The sequence below is a fragment of the Pholis gunnellus genome, assembly GCF_910591455.1.
Source record: "Pholis gunnellus genome assembly, chromosome: 24".
Classification (NCBI taxonomy): Eukaryota; Metazoa; Chordata; class Actinopteri; order Perciformes; family Pholidae; genus Pholis; species Pholis gunnellus.
The window spans coordinates 4763196-4780779 of record NC_136551.1 but is presented as its reverse complement, the minus strand read 5'-3'; the positions used below and the strand labels follow the sequence as shown (position 1 = coordinate 4780779).

The 17584-nt window shown below is 48.5% G+C and overlaps 1 protein-coding gene across 3 annotated transcripts in view; it reads left to right on the top strand.

Moving 5' to 3' along the window:
• The first annotated feature begins 473 nt into the window (after positions 1-473).
• The window catches only part of nrp2a (neuropilin 2a), a 53544-nt gene continuing 36433 nt past the window's right edge, over positions 474-17584 (top strand). For all 3 annotated transcript variants that reach the window (XM_079185476.1, XM_079185475.1, XM_079185477.1), the window contains exons 1-2: positions 474-682; positions 8896-9073. In XM_079185476.1, the coding sequence (XP_079041602.1) occupies positions 607-682; positions 8896-9073 (254 nt within the window). In that variant the 5' untranslated portion in view covers positions 474-606. The remainder of the gene's footprint in view (positions 683-8895; positions 9074-17584) is intronic.

Below are 17584 nucleotides of genomic sequence, written 5' to 3'. Positions count from 1 at the left end.
TTTGGAGAGCAAAAGCGCAACACCTTTTCCTTACGTCTTATTCTGTGAGCATTAAGAAAAGCAGCTACTGACACTCGGACTCATGCTTCCTTGAGAGCTGCGACTGTGGACTTGCTACTGCCAAGCCTCTACAGGAGGACCGACCCTCGTGTGCGCAAAATACGCGGGGACGCAGAGAGGGTTGATACGGGGGACTGAGAGGCTCTCAGTCGGAACTTGACGCACCCTGGAGCCGCTGTCTCTGGAGCGCAGATATCGCCCGAAGCCTCCCAGCCGCGGAGCGCACGCCGTATTGATCAAGGAGTTTGTTTGTTTGTTCACTATATTTTTGGATGAGGTTGAGTGGCATCGCTCCACCAAATGGACAGACTTAAAAGGCAAATAGAATTCCATCAATGACATGTAGTTGGCACACAATTTCCTCCATCAATGGTTCGATAAACGCCGTGGGATTATTCCTGAAGTGGTCTCGATTTGAGTGCTGCCAGCGGTTTCTGGTCCTACAGGGGTGTGGATTTTTTTTTTGGAGGAACAGCAGCATTTATATTGTACGAGGTGGAAACGTTCTAAACTTAAAGCTCGCCGCGAGTTTCTGCATCATCCAAGATGGATTTTGAGTCATCGCTGATTGGATTTTTAATTGCAATGTGTCATCTGGCATTGAGAGTCAGAGGCGAAGATGGTGAGTTTTGGTCACTTCTTTGATTTTTGACGCACGCGTGGTCTGTCTTCACCAAAACACGCCAAAAGGAAAACAAATACTATTGATAATCACAGTCTAAACGTGACATTTGGTTTAATCTGCTGGGCAGATACTGTTAGTTTATCTATGTATTTTTCAGGAGGTCCCTATCATGTGTTTCATATTATTTCAATAATAGCCTGCATTGTAAAGGCATTGTGTGATAACCAATAACCCGTAAATATGGGGGTAAGGTTTTTATTTATTTATATATATATAGTGTGTGTGTGTGTGTGTGTGTGTGTGTGTGTGTTTGTGAACCAAAACCAAGATGACTTTTTAAATTAAAGTCTGACTAATTCAGCCCCGTGCCAGGCCAGCTGTTACACGTTTAAAACTAAAGAACATGAAATATTTAGAGGATCGGAAACAGTTATCTGTCCCAGCTCGTCTCGGGGAGCTGCTCGCTGGACTGTGAATGAGCTGATTATATGCATATATCACATTGTTTACCCCGAGTTTTCCCCTTGTTTTTCTGCGATTTAATTATTCATCAAGGGAAATAAACAAACCTGTGCCTGATTAAAGTGCTTTCTCACATCCGGATGAGAACAGGTTTTTTTTAGGCGTAGGCTGCACTATCACCTGCTGCTTTATGAATTCGCCGGTGTCCAAGGAACCGTGCGTAAAAGCTACACTGTCATCGTCGGATTCCACTAATAAGACTGTAATCGTCACCGTTATAATCATTATCTTCATCAGCCACCACAAGTCCCCCTCCTTCATTATCTCGTCCTGCTCCTCGGGGTTGTCTGTGCAGGGTGAAGTCAGGGTTGCGGGGGCTGAGCGCCCCGGCAGCTCCAGGCGGCGGGCGCACTGTCACCTCCTCCGTGCGCTCTCAGCAATCAAATAACAATAAGTAGGGAGATTATAGTGCAGGATGAGCCGCCCTGCAGCTGGTGGGGATTCAGAGCCTTGCTTTAAGGCACTTAAACAGGGCTAATTTTTTCCGTAACGCGCGGAAACGGCACTGAGCGAGAGCGACGCTCAAGTCTGAAACAGCGCCAAATTTATTTAGAAGCCTCATTAAATGTGGATTTAACACCAGGGAGCACAGTAGTCCAACTGGTGTCAGGATCCCATAATCTCAACAATGACATTTTGCTTCATTATGTCACCAGAAATGTGCGGGATGGTGGTGGGTAATGGTCGTACGTCGGGGGGCCACCACACGGAAAAGTGCCGCCACCGGTGCGGATGACACATGGCCTTTAGCTCACGCGCTTAGCTGCTCTAGCGCTCTTGTTGCTTTTTTTACAGCGGTTTTACTATGTGTCACCATTTATATTTATTTAATGTGGATGCGCGTTTTCGCAGCTTGTGGATCCGTGCGCACAAAGGAAAGTAAAAAATAATGCTTCAGCATGTTGTGTGTCAGTGGTACTCCATCATGCTTATTCACTCAGTTTAATTCACAACAGAGTCATCTTTTCCTATAATAATACATTGAACGTTGAGAATAAGATGTGTGGCGTCTGCATGTGGCTGGAGTGTTCCTCTCCACCAGGAGTATAGGCGGGGTGACGAGCTGTTCCTGATCCCTTCAGGACTGCTGAGTCTTTGCAACACCGAGCTCTGTCCCCTTCACATGGGCTCTTCCTCTTGTTTAGGCTACTTGTTGTAAATAGGACAGTCAGCCCAGCCGTCCCTCTCAATGTCGGTGTGTGTTTGTGTTTCATGGCTGCCTGTGCACCCCTTGATCAGAGACAGATGTGGGCCTCTTGGCAGCCATCAGGCAAGCAAGAAGCTAGTCCCCCTTTCTCCCTCCCTCCCGCCCTCAACTCCCTCTCTCTCTCCCGCTCTCTCTCTCTCTCTCTTTCCCCTGCCAAGACACTGCACCACATGTCCCTGCCTCTATGCTCCCCTCAAGAGCCACATTACACACAGATGCCAGAGGGAAGAGAGACTGAAGGGGAACAGAACGGAGACAGAACGCGGAGGTTCAGAGAGGAGGAGGGTGCAGCCGAGGCAGAGAGAGAGAAAGAGAGAGAGGGAGAGATGTGAGGGGACAGAGAGCCAGTGATTGCAGAGAAGAATGGAAGCAAAGCTATAGGCACAGAGAATCCACCGGGTCCTAATGTGAAGAAACAGAAGGGAACAAGGAGGCGGAGGACTTTGGGGGAGGTGGGTTGTGCATCAGAGGAAAAGGGCGACATCAAAGAGTGCAGGGGTCACACAGTTAAAAGGGCACTGGATTTAGAGGGAACACATCGGTTCATGAAGCGACACTTCTGGTGTGACACAGCTTAAGTGTGGTTAGAAGTGAAGTGTATCTGCCATTTAGAAAAAACAGGCTGTTACAAAATGGAATTCAAGCACATTGGCATGACATTAAAGGTTCCTGCTTTTGATGATCAACTCCATCTGGTATTGAGATGGAGTCGCCAGTAGCAAAGACAGCACAATGTTGTGGAACAAAAATGATGCACGCCTGAGGTGTAAACCTTACACAGTCTGAAAGCTTGATGACCCATGAGAGATGTTTTGGTGCTTGGACATTTCCAGCTGTGGCCTGCTGTTCCCTGCTGGTGGCGTCCTCACGTGGCATGAAAAAAAGGTCCCTTTTCGCTGCAATCTTTCTCTCCGAAGCAGAAGGACTTCCGATCCACTCGTACTGTAATCACAATAGTTTGCCTCAGTGACATGTGCATCAATTACTCCCTACCACAAGCATTAATATTCAGGCCATTAAGCATCTCATTTGCATGTTTATTGAGTGGGCTGCTGTGCATCCTCTCCACCTATGGTATCGACTTCCTCCAGAGTTGGATTTCTATTCATTTAATCATTTCTTTTCCAAATGTTAGGTCCTGGCTGAATGGACTTTGTCGTTTTTTGATCTTCTCTGTTGGTCTTTCTTTAAACGGTTCTCTATTTGTTTTGCGCCTTCGACCTTTTTCTCCCCCCCCCCCCCTCTCCTCTGCAACCACGCCGTTCAATTCTTTGCATTTCTCCCGTGTTTTAATCTGCCCCAGTCTCAGAGGTATCAGCTGCGAAAACAAGGTCACCTATTAGCATTCAAGACCGACCGAGCGGGCCCGTTCAATACCAGTCAGGTATGAGAGTCACAGGCTCGCGCTAAGCTCTGGAGCAGCCCGCCGCACTTGGGGTGAAATTAAAAACAAGACCCCCATAAATAAAACAGAGCCGGGTCTTTCACTATGGCGCGTTAGCCGCAGAGGCAGGGGGGTCTTAACGGGTGCTCAGGGACGGGTTTAGATGGGAGCTGGAGGGGGGGGGGGGTTAGCATTGTCAAGAGGCAAAGCGTTTTAAATTCACTGTAATTCACATGCGGGGGTTAAAGAGGAAAGGGCACGAGGAAAGAGTTGAGAGTGTGAATTAAAAGGAACCGCTTTTGTGAGAACTGCAATTCTCCCCAGAAAGGCTTTCTCTTAGCAGTCAGTTCCACTGAGAGGTAACATTCTGTTAGGTGCTGGTGGTGGTGGGGGGGGGGGGGGGGGCAACAAATCACCAAGACTCTTGCAGCAGAGCTCAATTCTTCACAGCTCCCCCCCTCGCGGATGTAGGCTCAGCCGTTTTCCACTCTTTAGGCAGGGAAAGCTTTTGTGAGACGCGCTTTCGGCTGTGCAGGTTCGAGACAAAAGAGCGGCTCGCCGAGGGAGAAGAGAGACATGATACTGTCGTCAGTCAGTCAGGTAGCGTTTAGGATTAGGCCCACACCACTACACCCCCCCCCCACCCCCCCGCCCCGACCTGCACCAGCAACCATCTGTTTACGCGATTGATCCATTGGACCATTGATCACCATGGCCAGCGCTGTGCATTTAGCTGATTAGCACGGGGCACTTATCCTGTTAGGGAGGGAGGAGGAGAAAGGGAGAAAGGAAAAGGAGACAGAGAGGGGGGGGGGAAGAGGATTTGGGGATATTTACCAGCCTTTCATGTAGCTTCAAACACATTTAACACTGTTAAACAAAAAGCTTTTGTCTGGGCTGACTGTTGTTTGGGCAATTTTCATGTATTCTGGTAGATAACTATCTGCGGAAAATATTGAATCCATCAAAAAAGCTCAATACACAACGTTGTTATGTCTTTGAATTAAGTCTTTTTAAATTGGACATTTTGTGCAAGGGGTAAATCTTGTACACATAATGCACGAACGAATGCCACAAGTACGTAAATTTAAAAAGAAAAGGCTCCCAGAAAAGGGCATCTTGATGATATTTAATCAGGGAGGATTTTTCATTGCTATCGATGCAGCTCCTATACCACAGCCTCTATTCCCCAGAGCACCGTCATCCTACCGCCGCATAAAGGTGTCGGAGCTCAGGGCGACAAAAGTGAATCTCTCTTCTTCCTCGCCCTCCCTCCTCATCCTCCTCTCCCTCTGCTTGGGTCCAGTCTAGTGTGGAATGGGTGAGATTAAAAGCAGTCAGAGAGACAACCCCTGCTCTTGACTGAATGGATGAGTGCGGCCCACTCTCCCCTCTCATTCCCTCACTCTGGGCGATAGCACTTTTTAATTAAGGTGGGTGGGGGGGGGGGGGGGGGGGGGGGGGGGGGGGGCACTAGGAATGATGGAGGGATTTATCAGCGCCTCTCTCCTCACACTCGCAGCTTATCCCAGAGCATGACGCCATACTTCTCCCGATAAGGCGGATAATAGAAATGAGAGCGCGGGGCGTGCACACGCACACACACACACACACACGAGCTAAGACATGCAGACATATGCACATTTTCCAAGATAATGAAGATAAAGACACTCGCTGCTCGTACAAAGACGTCTTCTGGGTTTGACTTGATCAGGAGTGACTAGAAAATGTGCATGCACAGATCTCACTTAACATTCACTTCATTGACAGAATCTGTGCTGCAAACAAACGATGTGGCTGCATGTAGAGACACACACACACACACACACACACACACACATTCGGAATATTATTTTGCATTTCAATTTCATCCAGAATAATAATGAAAAACACACGTTTGCAAATGCACGCTCGCTCTTACATACAGTGTGCACACACATAGTGCTGACATTGTTCTCATGTACCCTAATAGAAGTTTGGTCCCCGCATGGTAGAAACATATGAGGGGCTTGTGTGTGTGTGTGTGTGTGTGTGTGTGTGTGTGTGTGTGTGTATGTAGACAGATTGGCTCCTCTAGTAGAAGAGACAGTGTAATTCATGAAGCCCGCTGGCAGCTCCTGAGTGCTTCCTCTGTGTTACTCATCCAACACCACAAGTTCTGTTCTCACCAAGACATTCTGCTTAGCAATGAAACACACACACACACACACACACACACATACACACACACACACACACACGTCGTGTATATATATCCAACTAATTACCGCGGACATCCAAGCAATTAGGGAAAAATACACACATCTGTCATCAGAAAATCTTCTCATTCATTTAGATCAGACATATTGCTGCTGCATCCCCATCATATATTATTTTTATTTCTTAGCAGAAGCAGCAAACAAACACCCTCAACCCACGCACACACACACATGTTGCCAGTGCTAATGTGTGTGTGTGTGAGAGCTGACTGACAGAGGTTTCCCAGTGGGGTCAGTGTCTACAGGGAGCTGCTGGATAGCAGGCATGTCTTAATGAGGCTCGTCAGGCTCTCTGCACACACACACACGCGCACACACATGCACACACACACACACTCGCTCCCTCTCTTCACTCACTCACTGCATCCTTCTATCTCTTCCTCACCCTCTGTATTTCTCCTTCCTCGTCACCTTTTGTCGCCTCCCTCCCTCCCTCCCTTGCTCACTCTCCGCCTGTCACCCGTCCTCCCTCCTCCTCACTCTTCCCACCTAGGTCCTCGCACCCGCCCGTCGTACATCAACCCCACCCACCGCCTTCACCCTCGTCCCCGTCCGATCAATCTTCCCCCTTCTTCCTCAATCCGTCTTTTATCCATCGCCTCACTGTCTCTCCTCCTCGTTCCAATCCCCCTCTCCCTCTCTCCCTTTCATCCTCTCCTTCGCCTCTTCCATTTTCCTTCCCGCTGTAATCCCCCACCCCCCCCCTCCCCCTTCCCCCACACACTTCAACCCTCTCGCCTCCACCTCCTCCACTTCATCCTTCCCGGAGGCCATTGAATGGGCAGCTCAGAGAAAAAAAAAAAGTGTTGAGGCTGCAGGATTCCCCCCAAACGGCTTAATCTGCCGCGGCTCTGCGTTCTGATAGCCTCCTGCACACCGTTCCCTCCATAGGCTTCCCAACAATGGCTGTTTGTCAGCACAGCCGCAGCAGATGAAGAGGTGTGTGTGTGTGTGTGTGTGTGTGTGTGTGTGTGTGTGTGTGTGTGTGTGTGTGTGTGTGTGTGTGTGTGTGTGTGTGTGTGTGTGTGTGTGTCTATCTCTGTCATTCTTTGCCATCCCAGCTATCTTTTTGAAATGTTTCAGTTTGCTGTTTTCCCCACCTCTGTCGGCCCCTGTGATTGACAGGCCCTCTGTATGTATTTAGATGTGTGTGTGTGTGTGCGTGGGAGGCCGTTTGAACACGGAGCTGTGTGTGTGTGTGTGTGTGTGTGTGTAAAAGCGTGGGTGTGTGTTTAAGCACACATGCGTGTGTATCTGCGTGCATGCTCGTGGGCGGCTGGAGTCGCGCTCTCGCACGAAAATCACCGGCAGCTGTGTGCGCCCGGTGTGTGTGTGTGTGTGTGTGTGTGTGTGTGTGTGTGTGTGTGTGTGTGTGAGCGTGGGCATCGCTCCTCTCCAGCAACAAAGTGAGGAAGCCATCGCCGCTCTATCAAATGTCAGAGAATCTTAAGTGTGCCTTTTAAGCACAATAGGCGGTGGAAATGTCAACACTTGAAGGGTCTATTACACTTCAAGCCTTTGGTGCTGTTTTTTTTTCCTCCTTTCTTTCTTTTCCGCTTCCTTTATTGATGCTTTCACAGAAATTTGAAAGAAACAGGCAGGAATATCAACCCATTTCTGTCAAGAATAGATGCATCTCAGCGGCTGAGTGGTTAAGCCCACCATTTGGCGGCACATTGTTAATGACAGCATACCATAAGCTTTAGTTTGTTGCCTGATATAGCCGCTATCCTTCCTCTGGATGTTGTTTTCCTTACTCGGCCGACGCACGCCAGCCACAATATTAAGAAAACATTTCTCGCTTTGAGTTCAATATCACAAAGTTCATTACATTTAGAGATCCCCCCCCGGCGCATCAGCAACCACACACACACACAGAGGTAGAACCACCCCCCTGCTGTTGTCATGGAGAACACGTTGCTCCTTTGCCTCCGTAGAGAATAATAATGCCTGCAAATCTATTGCAATGCAAGAGTAATAAAAGAGCCATTGTGCACTGTGTGTGTGTGTGTGTGTGTGCGCACATGCAGAATACATGTTTCTTTTGTATGTGCATGTGAGTTTATGTGTTTAGCGTGTTTATGGGAGATAACGCGGAGCGCGAGAGCTGCCTTAGCTGTCGGGGCGCGAGCAGAGAATAGGGCCCTTTGTTGCCGCGCGAGCTTCTCATTACAGAGTCGGGGTGACCCCCCAGAACCCCGCTAGACAGGCCGTCTGCGTGTCACTTCCTGCCGAAGCCTGCCCGAGCGATGCCATTGGCAGGCTATTGTTCCTGGGAGAGCGTGATAGGATCGGGGAATGTGTCCTAATGTTTGCAGATTGGCTTGCCGGAGCAACAATTACACTTGGTGAACGCTCCCGACGGGGGAACGAGAGAGAGAGATAAGAGCCTGGGTGTGGAAGAGGGTGAAAAAAGGCTCTGTGTGTTGCTCTCCGTGTGTGTGTGTGTGTGTGTGTGTGTGTGTGTGTGAGTGCACTGCCCAACAAATGCAGCATTGATGATCTTTTATTGTTTTAATAGCTTGCCCATGTGGTCCCACTCACATTGACAACGCACAATGGAGAACTTTTTCCAATTTCCTCCAAACTGACGGCCTAAATTGCTTTCTTTGTTTTACTGCTCATTTGTTGCTCATCACATCTTCATGCAGAGAAACGAGATAAGTCACGGCGCGTCCTCTGAGCCGCTGTCGTTTACCGGGGGGATTTATTTGGCGTGACGCCGGGCCTGCCATGCAAATGCCAGATGTAGGAATGTATGTTTAGAATGGAAATGTACTCCGTTCGCTGAATTTAACAATCATTAACTGTACCCCACCCTTGCGTCTCTCTCCCACAGCGCCAGAGTGCGGAGGCGTCTTCGATGCCAGCGAGGCCGGTTACATCACCTCCCCCGGTTATCCTCTGGAGTACCCGCCTCACCAGAACTGTCACTGGATCATCACGGCGCCGGAGCCGTCGCAGCGCATCGTCCTCAACTTCAACCCACACTTTGAGATAGAGAGGCTGGACTGCAAGTAAGAACGGGGGGAGGTGGAGGGGGGGGGTGGAAATGGGAGAATGGTGGCAGAGATGGAGTCATATCTGAAACAAATAAGTCCTCATGGTGTATAATTATTCTGGATGAATGATGATTTGTGTTGACATTTTGATTGGTATGCTGCAAAGGCATTTGCATCTCAAATAAGCAATTTCCTGTTAAAGCACTTTTTTTTATTATTATTCACTGCTGGCGGTTTGGCTTGAACCCAAGTCGTTGAAACATTTTCCACATTTTGACCACAACAGGTCAGTTGCAAAGGAAATTTTAATTGTCGGTACAAGCTTTCTGCAAAACGCAGACCATTAAGTGGACTGTGGTTTTTCTTTTTTTTTTTGGGGGGCGGGGGGTAAATTGTTATTTATGGAGAGAATGGCGAGCACACAAGCTCTTTTCACATTCACACCATCACACACATCGAGTCCTGGATGCTGCCCAGTGCAGCCGCAGACCTTCGTTATCGGCCCTTTTGAAGGCTTCTTTGGAGCAACTTCTGGCTTTAAATTCCTTGCTCAAGGGCACATCAGCTGCACGTTACCTCAACAGTTCAGAGGGCAGAACATTTTCTCCGGTCTTTCCACATCTCATTCGCACGATGGTGAATGCAGACGAGCAGAGCGGCTCACAATAAAGGCTGCCTGGAAAGAATGATTCAAAATGTCTCGATAATTCGTCCATGTGTTTCTTCCACTGGTTAAACTGATGATGTCATACGTTTTTTGCCAGAAGATATTTAGTTTTGATTCTTCTCATGCTGAAGGAGAATTATTTTTGTTTAACAACCTATTAGATTTGATCAGGGTTATCTTGTCTGAGCGTGGGGGCAGATGGAGACAGACCAGATCGGATGAAAGGATTGTGAATAAACAGGGAAGAAGAAGAAGAGAATGAAGCCCAGCTGTTTGTCTGGATATGACTGCGTTGGTCAGTTTCCTTTCTCAGAGAGATGAATAATCCAAATCACATGGTCTTCTATTGTCTTTGACCTCAGAGGAACCTCACGATCTCCGCTGTTTAATCCACTTTTATACAACAGAGTAAGGGAGAATGTTGCACAATTCACCCACTTCCAGACTTCCTCATTGTCTGCTTAAAGTGAACACAGACGGATGTATCAGTGCAGTCTCTGCCGTTATTCCTCCAGCCCTCCTTTCCCTCTGCAAATTGAAGAATTATTAACCCTACAAGGGTGTTTTTTTTATTTATCTATTTTGTATTGTTCGCTGACAAAGCAATTTGTCTGGCCAGGAGACCCCCTCCCCCCCGCCGTGTCACTTCGCGCGGCGTTATTTTGATGTCTCGGGCTTTGTGTCTCCGGGTTTCTGTCGCCTTTGTCGAAAGGCAAAATGTTGCATAATTGTCTCCCCGGCAGTATGTTTCTCAGTAATACCGCTTTTACACCAGCGTCAACACAGTCGCACACTGGACTCCGGCTCAGCTGTTGATAAGCAGCGTGTCAAGCAGTTTCTCACAGCCCAAGGCGAGCAGGGCAGCAGGAGGCCGAGGGAGGAGGAAAGAAAACTGAAATTGCCTCCTCGTTTCTCCTCTCCGCAGAAGGTTTTATTGGGATGAGTTTTTTTACTTCTTATTTTTTTTTTTTTACACTCGCCTGAAGGGACTGAGGCCTTTGCCTGCCCTCTGACACACACTCCCACTCAACCTCCCTTCATCCTGTATGAGTGTGAGCATGTGTGTGTGAGAGCACAGTCAGCGAGCGTGGGTGGGAAAGAAAGGCGTCTCCGAGTGAGTAACTCTGCAAGCATGTAAGCGAGTATTAGTTTGTCGGACTCGCCGCTCCGCTTCCCTCTTCCCTCCATTCAACCATCCAGCCTCCTTGTGATAGCCCCGTTTTAAAAGGAGGATCACGCCTTTCAACATTTATTTATGCATAACCTCTAACACTAATGTGTTTGCCCTTCTGTGCTCAAGGAGGATGCGTTTTCCCTTTGGGGCGCACAAATAGCAGCAGAAATAAGTGGAAAAAGCCAAAGCACGGCTCGATATCCGCGCTCTCTCGGCTCCGTGCTATGCCTTTTACCCGGGATGATCCGAGCCCTGTAGCGCTTTTACAGGCAAGCTTCCCTTTTTTCTTTTTTTTTTGCCCTGTATGATTCGGCACGGCAGTGTGAGGGAGCAGAGAGTAGATGTCTGCATGCTTTCACGGTCCTCCGCAGAGGTTTCGGGGCGAGGGGAGCCGGAAGGGGCTGCAGAGGTGGCGGGCCCGCCATCTTGGTCAAGGCTGTAACATCGGCGTGACAGCTGGGATTACAGAGGCGGCGGCGGGGAAAAACCAGAGCTGTGTGCTACCTGAAAGACGCAGAGCGACGTGGTCCAGACTGCTGATCGCGGGAATCACTCAAAGGACCAAAACAAATATATATATATACAAGATAACATGGTCATAGAGATGGTAAATGGACGCATGTTTTCAGTGGATACGCTTAGAAACACATGCACGTACGCACTTAAGCATGCAATCTGTCAGCGTAAGAGCGCTCATGAGCCATCATACACCCCCCTTTGGGCACTTTAAGCCCTTATAAAACTGAGAAAAGTGCCTGGTCAGCACAGGCAAGGGGTCTGAACTCTGGCTAATATCCCCGGCCAACTGGTGATTTTCCCTCAGTGGGTTCAAACAGTCAGTACTCTGACGATGCAACGTGGCCAAACCGCGGCTCCACTGCAGCAATCAAATCCGCAGCCCTATGCAGGCGCTCCGTGTCTGAGGTGGCACTTTAATTCAGGATTTCATTTCAGGGGGAGCCCGGCCGCGTGCCAAATAGCTCTTACCTCCAGGTTGCCAGCCGATTGATGTGAACTAAATGTAATAAAGGCGAGATGAAATATCAGGCCCATATCTCTAATGCAATCTGCCATCGCCGAGCCCCAGGATGCTGCCTAGTGATATACCAGCTGAACGATTCGCCCTCCCTCTCTCCAGCCCTCTTTCTTTCGCTTCGTCTTCCTCCCATTCTTGATCTCTTTTCCTCCCTTTTTGTTCCTCCATTCTCCCCCGTCACCTCCAGCCTGAGGAGGAGGTGTTTTATTTTTACACACTCGAATTAAATATTGAAACAGAATCCCATATCATACACGCACGCGCCATAAAACTGTAGTCATTCCAGAAGATCCATTTCTTCCCCCTTTGTGGTTTTTATTTCCTCACTTATTTATTTGGTTATTTGGTATTGACTGCAGCCCGAGGTGGGAAGATTTGATGATATAACTTTACAACTTTACACACACACACCGCTGTAAATCCCTTTGGACCGTGACATGCCTGTTCGCAGTGAGATGTAGCAACAACTCTCCTGTGTGCATGATATCACCCTTATTACTAATACCCAAAGGGGAGGCAGAGAGGTGTGGGATCAATGTCGGTATTCCGCTTGTAATGGGAAATCCATAGATGATCACCAATGGCCCCGGGGGCACCGAGAGAGACGTGGAGGAAGACGACCAGGAGGGTGATGGTTGAGGATGAAAGGAGAGACAGATGAGCTGCCAGAGGTCGCGACTGAAGGGAGTTGTTCAGGTTCTGATCCGTCAATATCTGGCACTTGGCCGGCGTTTAGGACAAGATCATGGTCATCAGCGTCCAGCGGTCACGACTGTTGCAGTTGTCAGCAATGATGATGATATGATAAGTAATGATTAAACGTACAGTCATTTCAAATGCGTTCTTCAATCACATGCGTTTGATGCGCTTAGTCAAGGCACGGTCCAAATAATGAGTCAGCCAAGTGGACTGGCAGATCTGCATTCGGTCGGGATGAATTGCAACGATGTCAATCGCTGCAACGCGTTGATGGAGGATTTAAAATGCATCCAGCAGGGGCGGCAGGGTCACGACTTCAGCCCAGACAGCAGTTATAGTCTGATGTTTCAGATCGATGGCGCTCTAGAAGGTCCGGGGCCGAGCCCAGACGGCCTGTGGTCAGCGGTTTGGCCTCAGCCTTGTGTAAGTATGACTCTGTGATGGACAGGAGAAGGTGGGGGGGTGGGGGGAGGGAGGGGGGGGGGGGGGGGCATGAGGAGACGAGGAAGAAAGGAGTGCCATTTGTTTTGGGGGCTAGATTGAAGATGGCAGGCCCCGTGGACCTGCAGGGATTTCGCTCGCAGCATCTAGTTAATATTTCAGAGGCACTTATGGTTTATTAGAGTCCCGATTGAGGGCGGGAGGAGTGGGTGGTAGTGTGTGTGTGTGTGTGTGTGTGTGTGTATGTGAAAGCTTGTGTGTCTACTGTACACCCTCCGCCTTACTTACTTTCTGCTTCTGTATCCATCACCGAGAGGGAGACGAAAGAAGCGACAGACGTTCCTTCATTGTTTACCGGTTCGGGATCTTGTGCTCCTAGAGTGGAAAACACACAGGGAGGGGGAAAACACACACACACACACACACACACACACACACACACACACACACACACACACACACACACACACACATGATGGAGCAGAGAGGGACATCATTTCTACTGAAGGCCTCAAGTGTGTGAGCACAGCCAAGTTTGGTTTGCTGATGTTCGCGAGCAGCTGTTGCTCTTTTATGGGCACAAACAAAATAAATCAGACGACCGTGACGCCCCCCGCAGCAAAATTACGAGTTAATCTTTTGTGTAATTTCGACGCTCCTGCTGAACGCTTTGTGCACGTGTGTGTCGGCGTTTCGACGCCACTAAATAAAACACAAGCTCGTTCTTTTTGCAGACAGACGTCCTGTGCTGATTTCACAAAGATAAAGAGTTATAAACTAGTGCTTAGCAGAGAGAGTGACCGCTAGTCTAGACCCGTAAATAAACAAACATACAGGAGTATACATACTGCAGGTGTGTTTCTCTGTGGCGAGGTGCCAATGCCTGCGGGGGACGTCCCTAGTCTCTGACAAACAGCAAAGGTGCGAAAGGCAATTAGTTGTTTTGGCGGAGGGGCGGAGTGATATATGAGAGCAGAGGAAGAGAAGACATGTCTGGACTGGTGCAGAATTACTGGCCCTTAAGGGTTTTTAGTTTCCTCAACCCCTCTCCCTCTGCTCCAGCTATTCTCTACGGGCAGCATGAGGGAGGTGGGGGCCCGGCCATGCAGACCCAGACAGACCGCCAGACAGAAAGCAGGGAACGGAGGGTGTCAGACATAGGTGGGGTGTGGATCACGAGGTCTACGTGTGTGCAAATAATTTATGTGTGTGTGTGTCATGGAATGCGTCGAAGTGTGTGTTTTCGAGAGAGGCAGACAGCGGGGCTCTCACACGTCAGGCCCTCATGCATGTATTCATCAGAGCCCGGGGAGAGGCTGAGCGAACAGGTCAATAATCACATCTGAGGAACACTCACTCACTGACGCTAATCCACGACAGGAGAGAGCGAGGCAGAGAGAGGGAGACGGAGAGGGATAGAGACCCACTCCAAAATCAATTAAAACCTAATTAGGCTCTCAGCTCTTTTATCCTCGGCGTTGGCGATACGACGCTGGAGTGTGTACGCCGGCGTCTGTCCGTGCCCACACGTCTGTCTATCTGCACGCGTGGGTTTGTTGGCACATGTTTGAGTGTGTGTTTTCCCCCCCAAAGCATGTGTCAGTTACAGCCCTAAGCAGGCGTACTTAGGGAGAGCGGCGGTGGCTCTTACAGTCTCACCGTGGGAGCTCGCAGCTAAAGCCTTTACGATCGCCCCTGTAATGCAGGATTACAACCAAGACACGTATAAGAGAATTGGACAACGGCTTCTGTGCTCACTAGCACAAAGTGCTCTGCAGGCCCACTTTCGTGCAGATTTGCTTCAGCCCCCATCCATCGCGGACTTTAACTGCTGGTGGGACACGGGACACTTGTCTCCGTTGGCGGCGCAAACACACACGCGGCTCGCTTTAGAGGGAGGAATGACAGCTGTCTTTGAATAATTCACATTTGTTCTTCCGTGCCGGCGCACAGATATAATGTGAATTGGTGAAAGAGCACTCCAGCAATTTAGTGTTGCACTTCCCGTTCAGTTGGCGGCCTCCAGAGAGAGAGAGAGAAAGAACAGCCATCATCACTACAGCAGAGGCAGATGGATCCGGACTTTAAGTCAAAAATGATGGATCCTCCAATTCCCAAAATCCAATCTAATACCACCGTTCATTGAACCCTCCATCTCTGATAACACTCGTGACTACTAAACTAATCTTGAGGGGGAAAATCTTTTTCCTAAATATCTTTCTGATGCCAAATCAGAACTGTTTCCAAACTGCCTTTATTCCAATTGCACTTGGCTGTTTTGATCATTCTATACTTTTGCACTTTTATGAAAAAGACCACTTTCATGGGGGTGGCAATGTTGTGGTGACATTACAGGCTCATTGCTGCATTTTCGCACTTTGATCCTCACCTGTACATGTGCCACTTTGACCCAGATTAATGTGGCTGGGATTATCCCTCCATCAGCAGTCTTAGTTTGAATGCTCTGTGTAGGAATCTAAACACTGCAGGAATGAGATAACCCAAAATAAAGAGGCTTAGTGACTTTACTTAATCCAGTTTTTATTCTGAGACGCAACACAAAAGCAGTCTTAGTGCTTAGATGCCATAAAGGAACACAGCCTCGTGCTGATTGGTAGCCCTCAGCTTCACTGACTACGTCTCAGTTTGATGAAGTAGTGAGAGGAAAACAAAACAGTTTCCTGTTTAGAATATCAGCGAGATGCTGCGTTTAAGAAGTGGATGAATACCCGGAGACGTCGGTGAAGCTTTTCTCCCACATCAAAGAAGCCATCGCAGTAATTAGTGAGACGACGGCGGCCCTGTTGTCTTTTTGGAGGCGTCGTCATGTGATCTAATTGAGACGAGTGTGTTTGCATTCGAGTATGATGGGAGGGCGTCCTCCGTGGAGCTGCAGGGCTCCTGTGGCGATGCAGTTAGTTGCGCAGGGAATCACAATATGGGGGGGGGGACTATTATGAAGACTAAAATTACAAGGGAATTTGTCACCGCTGCGCAACTTGAAATACAACATGCAGATGTAGCCGAAAATGCGGATCCACACACACACACACACACACACACACTCAAACACATGCTTACAAAAAGAGGAAGAAAAGTGAAGGTTGCTTTTGGTATGATTGCCCGTTTAGGAAGAACATTACTGAAGTAAAATGCTGTGTAACTCACTTAAAACAGTACTTAGGCACTGAGATGATAGTTTTTTTTCCGCACCTTCCAATATTGTCACAACCCTAAATGATTACCATTCAAACCTGGGCCGGTCATATCAACAAAGCTATGCTATCGCATTCTTGGAGGTAATGCACACTGTGTTTTACAGTAAATGATGTTTTCATTGCGCAGCACTCGCCCGTCTGAGGCCTAAATACGTTGTCGAGGAGGTCGAGGAGGTCGAGGAATGGGAGCTTTCTCTGGAAGCGGCGCAGGGAGAGTGTGACGGAGAGCGCGAGCACCATTTAAACTCGCTGATAGTGACGCAAGGGGTACTTTGACTTCAGAATAAGATTGTCATTCATTTGGCCTTCATTATAAATGCCTATATCTGACCTGGCAGCAGTGTCATGTTATGCATATTCTGTCTGTGACTGTGCTGCTGGATGTTTCTAATAATGTTGTGGAATGACACACAGGGCTACGAGCTAATTCTGGATCAGCCAGGTGGACTCTCTCTCTCTCTCTCTCTCTCTCTCTCTCTCTCTCTCTCTCTCTCTCTCTGTCTCTGTCTCTGTCTCTGTCTCTGTCTCTGTCTCTCTCTGTGTCTCTGTCTGTCTCTGTGTGTGTGTTTTCATCTCATAAAAACACACACACTGACCTGACAGTTAAGAATTTGCTTTTATCGTTCAGGGTCAGTTGGCTAGTCAGAGGTTACAATGAGCTGAGAGCGCAAGCATGTGGAAGCTAAGAAGCGAGGCCTCTTGACATTTATTTATCCTAATTCCTCTCTCCCAACCCCCATCTCACGCAGCGTGCGGCTAGTGTCCTCACCTTTCCTCTCTCCGAGCCCTCGCCTCTTTATTTTTTCATAAGCTCCTCCGTCTATTTTTACGCCTCTTATTAATGAATCCGTCCAGCTCAGCTGTCCCATTTGCCTGCATCTTCGCCCTCAGATTGTGCGCTCGGTTTTCTGTTATTTGGGGGTCGCTTGCCCCGAGCTGACGTTAAAGGGATCTGAGTTTGTCGTCCCGAGCAGCAACGGGCTGTAAGAGCTGAATGTGTTGAATGCAGCTGAGAGGAAAGAGCACAAGAACGGTGGAGAAGCTTTGACTGAGAGCCAAGCCTGTGGCAGATATATTTACTTGTGTCTTAATGTTGTGTTCAAATGCTTTTCTTGGACACTGTGTCTTCTGTCCTGAGGCTGAACTCTAATTTTTTATTAGCTTAGCTTGTTGCATAACCCCATAACTATCCATCTATGTTTATCTACCCTCCATGCTCCCCTTTTATCTCGTCAGTCCTTCCTGCTGCGTTAAGCTCAATGTATAATTCTTTTAAAGCAACAGGAAATAA